A 6,000-nucleotide genomic window follows, 5' to 3' on the forward strand; every position below is an offset into this window, starting at 1 on the left:
GGAGCAATCAAGTCGGTATAGGACTGAATCGAATGAAGTAAGTGAACAAAGAGCTTCATTTTAGACAGTACTGTAGGAGTGAGTGAGCGTATCAAATGCCTTGCACAGGTCCAGAAACACGGCACCCACCCACCCACCACCCCTCCTGCTCATTTTTGTTTAGATACTCCATTGACCGCCACACGGACCTGGAGAGGCTGTTTAACATCGACTCCACCAACGGCACCGTCACCACGCTGAAAGCACTGGACAGAGAGACGTCCAAGTGGCACAACATCTCTGTGCTCGCAACGGAAATAAGTAATTATTCTTTTATTTTATTGCCTCATTTTATTTTATATGATCTATATCTGTTTAACCCATTCTGACCGGGCACCCATTTTGGTGTCAGCATCATGTTATGCTTTAGCTATTTAAAAAGCAGATCTACAAGCTCATATCGCGCCACCGAGTGGCGCGATACGAGCTTGTAGGTCTGCTATTTTTGAAAAATCGAAGAGCGACTGACATTTTTTAGAATCTGATCTCAGGTCAGAATGGGTTAATCAGACCAGTGTGTGTCCAGTGGAAAACTCGTATGAATCTGATCTCAGGTCAGAATGGGTTAATATCTAGCTTCAGCTCCCAGTAATTATACCTCCGACAGAATGCCTGATGCTATCTTCTCAGTATTAGCATGGATATGTGATTGCGTGATTCTATCTCTTAGATATTAGCTATACTGCTAGTGATTATATTACATTATAACCACTAGCAGTGATTATCAATTGACTTTGCATTGGTGTGTGTGTGTGTGCGTGCACATGCACGTGCGTGCGCTGTATAGATTCTATATTATGGCAAATGTTTTTTTGTACATTTCTGTTTCAGATAACCCACGGCAGACAACTCGAGTGCCGGTATTCATCAAAGTGTTGGACGTCAATGATAACGCACCAGAATTTGCGATGCCCTACGACACATTTGTCTGTGAGAACGTCAAAGCAGGACAGGTGATTTAACGTCAATAGCATCTCATAGTTAATAAATATTGGTGGAATTATTATTGTGTAAGTGTAAGTGTAAGTGTAAGTGAAACTTAAAGGTATATTCAGTGATTTCACTCAAAAAACCTTAGGTTTCGTTTTTGGCTGTGGGACCCAGCCTTTCGTCCAATTAGGATAGAGAGTCAAAAACGAAACCTAAGGTTTTTTGACCCCAGGGGTTAACTGGGGACAGGGAGGAACTCCTTATATGGCCAGCACACTCTATAGTAGGGAGGATTATCACAACAAAACAAAAAAATAAGTGATATTTGAATTAAGTGAAATCACTGAATATATCTTTAAAACTGAAAGCTGTGTGGGAAACAAAGACAGGCATGAATGACCATTTTGAACGGTTCCTATGTTATACTTCTCACAGTTGATTCAGACGATAAGTGCAGTTGACACGGATGAGCCCCTCGTTGGACACAAGTTTGTCTTCAGTATCAGCTCCAACAACCCAAACTTCACCGTTGAAGACAGAGAAGGTACAATGTGCTTTTAAAAACACATTGTGTGGACACACAACACTTTAACCCATTCTGACCTGAGATCAGATTCATACAAGGTTTCCGCCGGACACACACTGGTCTGATGAACCCATTCTGACCTGAGATCAGATTAAAAAAATGTCAGTCGTTCTTCGATTTTTCAAAAAATAGCAGACCTACAAGCTCATATCGCGCCACTCGGCGCGATATGAGCTTGTAGATCTGCTATTTTTCAATAGCTAAAGCATAACATGATGCTGACACCAAAATGGGTGCCCGGTCAGAATGGGTTAAAAAAAATAACCCAGGGTGCCCACTTTTTACATTCATTCATTCATTAATTTTTTTGCCAAGACGTCCACAAACGTCTTGTGCACACTATATAACAGGATTTCCCAGGACGTCTGTGGACGTTTTGGGCTCACAACCTGTTAAAGGTTTTATGACATTCATTTGAATTTCTTTGTCTTTTTCTTTTTTCTTTTAGGTTTTATGACCTCAATTACACCCAAAAAACCTGAACTTTGAACATTCAGTGGATTTTCTGTGGTCTGAAGTTTTCTTTGGGGTTTGGAAGCCTTTTGAGCTACAATGAAAACAGGCAAAACAGTGAAAACAGTGACATCTGCTGGCAAATCCCATTGACATATATGGGATTTGCAGGATCTTACATCACAAACAGCAGGAAAATCAGAGCACCTGTTTGAGCCAGAAAACCCCAGATCACAGAAAATCTACTGAATGTTAAAAGTTCATGTTTTTTGGGTGCAATTGAGATTAGAAAACCTAAAAAAAATAAGAACAATTCCAAAACCTTTTTGTTAATGTCACAATCCCTTTAATACTGTACAGTATACTACTATAGTATACTGTATCATCTGGCATGATGTTACATTGTGGGAGGAAAATGTACGTGATTGAGTTTAATTGGCAGTGCCCAGGGTCAAGATGGGGGAGAAAAGAAAGTGCAAAATATACCAACTGAGAGGTTTATTGACCCATCACATGTTTACACCAGGTATACATGTGATGTAAGCAATGGGTGAATCACACTCTCTCCCACGTGAACCCTACGGAAATAGCCATGAAGGAATACAATCCTAAAATACAAACACCTCCATCTAGGTGCACAATGTAGGTAGCACAGCCATTAATCAATAACCAGTGTCAAGGCATATTTTCTGCAGTACTGCTGCACTATTGTTCCTGTCAGATCGACTCAATTTATGTTCGACATTTCAACACAATAACCCTGGCATTCTGCTGGGCGAGTTGATAACTGCTGCTTGTACATGACAGTGTCAGTACAGCATAGGATAGAATGCGTTGTTAGACGCCCCCTCAAGACAGTTTTTCAAAAGTTTCGCAGGGTGACACTGTATTGCTTTCTAGACGCCTTAAAAGTCGCGTTCCTCCCGTGCGTCTCCACTGATAGATAACACTGCCAACATCCTGACGAGAAGGGGCGGGTTCAGCCGGAGAGAGATGAGCGTGTACTTCCTGCCCGTGGTCATCTCGGACAACGACTACCCCATCCAGAGCAGCACCAGCACGCTCGTCGTGCGCGTGTGCTCCTGCGACAGGCGCGGCAACATGCAGTCCTGCAACCCTGAAGTCCTGCCCTTTTCAGACGGGCTGATCACTGGAGCCCTGGTGGCCATCCTGCTCTGTGTCATCATACTGCTTAGTGAGTGGGCAATGCCCTGTGTGTGTGTGTGTGTGTGCGTGCGTGCGTGCGTGTGTGTGCGTGTGCGTGTGCGTGTGCGTGTGTGTGTGTGTGTGTGTGTGTCTGTGTACATGCATGCATGCGTGTCCTAAAACTATAATTGTGGTACCATCCCTCTATCAAGGACCACACTGATTGTATTGGTTCTGTAATACATATTTTCCTTTTCTTTTTGTATGTAGGCCTAGCCCTGATGTATTGGTAGGGAAGTTCTCTGATTAGGTCTGGCTACGCAAGACCATGTGTCTACATGGGCAGCCTCTCCCCCTGTGCATGTTACACGCAATAAAAACCGATGTTCCTTTCAATTCTTCCATGTTCTGTGGCTCTCTCTCTCAAACCCTAACCCTCCCTCGGAAAACTGCAACTCATGCGAGCATATTGGCACTGACAGACTTAGCCCATGATGCGCTCAGCATCTCCCTGTTCTATAACTCCCTGCCAGTCACCTGTCTGGTTGGCTGTGGAGAGATTTAATTGTGTTCAGACTGAGCATGCTGAAGGTTGAAACCCCCTTTTTTGCTCTCCTCTGAAGCGACATATCATGACATCTGCTCATTATCCAACGGCTTTTCTAGCTTTAACTCCTATTACAGTCTGTCTTCACACCTATCTCTGACGATCGTTTCCCCCCCCCCGTTGCCTCCCTTTTGGCTCAATGCAGAGCTTCCTGTGTCGTTTAGACCAAATTGGAACTGTTGGAAAGTATAGAGCCCCTAAAAGTGACAGTAATTAACACATGGTTGGAGGCAAGCAAGACTACTCCCTGAAACCACCGGAGAGGAAAAACGTGGATAGGAAAAGTGCGTAGGAGGTGGTGGTGGGGGTGCAGTAGATAAGTGAAGCAGAGTTTTTACTTGTCCTGAATGAGAGCTTCCAGGAGAATTAGGAACTCACATGCACTCCTCTGCATAGCGGGGTTCATTCCAAAAGACGTTTTTTCTTTTTTTTTTAATAGCGTGTTTTTTCTTCTCTTTTTTTCCTGCTCAATCTTTAATAAGAGGACGCTTGAGGCAGTGCCGGCCTGCCGGGAATATATCACTGATAGCTAAGTGTGTCTCCACTTGGGTACGAGTCTCAGACTGAACACTACTCTGTTCTGTTATTTCCTTTTCCCCTTATCTTTCCTCCCCTCGCTCACAGTGATCGTGGTGCTGTTCGCGACCCTGCGGCGACAGAGGAAGAAGGAGCCTCTGATCCTCTCCAAGGAGGACGTGCGGGACAACGTGGTCAGCTACAACGACGAGGGCGGCGGCGAAGAGGACACGCAGGTATAGGGCTGTCACGATCACACATTTTAACCCAAATACATGTCATTTTTGTTGGAGTCCTTGACATTGAAAAGGTTGAGCACCACTGACATAGAAACATATAGGGTTTTCAGAACACTTTCAGGATTTTTAGAAGAATTTGTTTTTAGAAACGGCCCCAGGTTGAGGCCGAGTCTAAAAACGCCTTCTAAGTATTCTGAAAAAACTAATATTTAGCATCACAATTTTGTAATCTTTTAATACTGCACATACTGTACAGAACCCCAGTAGGGGTTCCCGTCCTGAATGGGTTAATAGTGAACCAATAACTATGATCCAACGCAGTGATCCCAGCGGCACCCTCTATAGGTGCACAGGGCAGATAATATGAGAAATAACTGACATATAGCAAGACACTTTTCACCTACGTGACACAAAGTGGCGCGTTGTAAGCTTGTAGATCTGCTATTTCTACTTTTTGAGTGTTGCAACCACTCCAAGGAACAGCAATGTCCAAACCTATGTTCTAATGTGACTATGTCCGTTTAGAGTACCAATAGGGGCAAAAGTGGCGCTGTTGTGCCAGAAACAGAGAGAGAGAGAGAGAGAGAGAGAGAGAGAGAGAGATAGTGTTGCACTGTTGCCTGCTAATGAGAGAGAGAGAGAGAGAGAGAGGAGTTGCACCACTCAGTTCACACAGGTGTGATTTTATGTATGGACATGATGACAAAAAAAATCAATTATTTCAAATGATTGCGATTAGACGGTCATTATGTAATAACTGTGACAACCCTACACGCAGGCGTTCGACATCGGCACGCTGCGCAACCCGGAGGTGATCGACGCCAACAAGATGCGGCGGGACATCATCCCCGAGATGCTGTTCCCCTTCCGCCGGGCGTCGCCCATCAAGGACAACGCCGACGTGCGGGACTTCATCAGCGGTCGGCTGCGGGAGAACGACGTCGACCCCACGGCGCCGCCGTACGACTCGCTGGCCACGTACGCCTACGAGGGCAGCGGCTCGCCGGCGGAGTCCCTGAGCTCGCTGGAGTCGGCCGAGTCTACCGAGAGCGACCACGAGTACGATTATCTCAGCGGCTGGGGGCCGCCGTTCAAGAAGCTGGCCGAAATGTACATAGGCAAGAGCCCCACCCGGGACACCTAGCGGCACAGAGACGAGACAAGGAGATAAATGTATCCCCTGCACTCTTTTGTAATTATAATCCCCCTCCTTCAAGCTCTGTTCGGCTCTCTTTCACCTGCCACGGCTGCACTTTTAACTCGAAACTAGAAGGTTGTTTGATTCTGATTGAGTATTACATTCTTTGAATTGTAAGATACAAGCTAAGCGTTTGTCAAAATTGGAACGCAGCATTCACTTGAGGTGAAACATTTAACCCAGGGGCTCCATGGTCTATTGGCTATGCTACCGTGCTACTGTATGTGATTAAAGAGTGAACTGAGAATTGAGAAGTGCGTACGTACGTGCGTGCGTGCGAATTATT

The 6,000-nt window shown here is 45.1% G+C and overlaps 1 protein-coding gene across 2 annotated transcripts in view; it reads left to right on the forward strand.

Annotated features, from left to right (window-relative positions):
- LOC310868382 (cadherin-10-like) overlaps positions 1–5,660 on the forward strand; it is a gene marked incomplete at both ends in the record, with an annotated part of 38,998 nt that extends 33,338 nt beyond the window's left edge. The window contains 6 exons of one of the 2 annotated variants that reach the window (XM_083778806.1): positions 164–352; positions 827–992; positions 1,405–1,513; positions 2,952–3,203; positions 4,386–4,513; positions 5,295–5,660. In XM_083778806.1, coding sequence (XP_083634932.1) covers positions 164–352; positions 827–992; positions 1,405–1,513; positions 2,952–3,203; positions 4,386–4,513; positions 5,295–5,660 — 1,210 coding nt within the window. The remainder of the gene's footprint in view (positions 1–163; positions 353–826; positions 993–1,404; positions 1,514–2,951; positions 3,204–4,385; positions 4,514–5,294) is intronic. The other variant, XM_083778807.1, reaches the window with a different exon arrangement.
- Between the last annotated feature and the right edge of the window lie 340 nt (positions 5,661–6,000).

Source organism: Protomyctophum parallelum (genome assembly GCF_964188405.1).
Source record: "Protomyctophum parallelum genome assembly, chromosome: 12".
NCBI classification, from domain to species: Eukaryota; Metazoa; Chordata; class Actinopteri; order Myctophiformes; family Myctophidae; genus Protomyctophum; species Protomyctophum parallelum.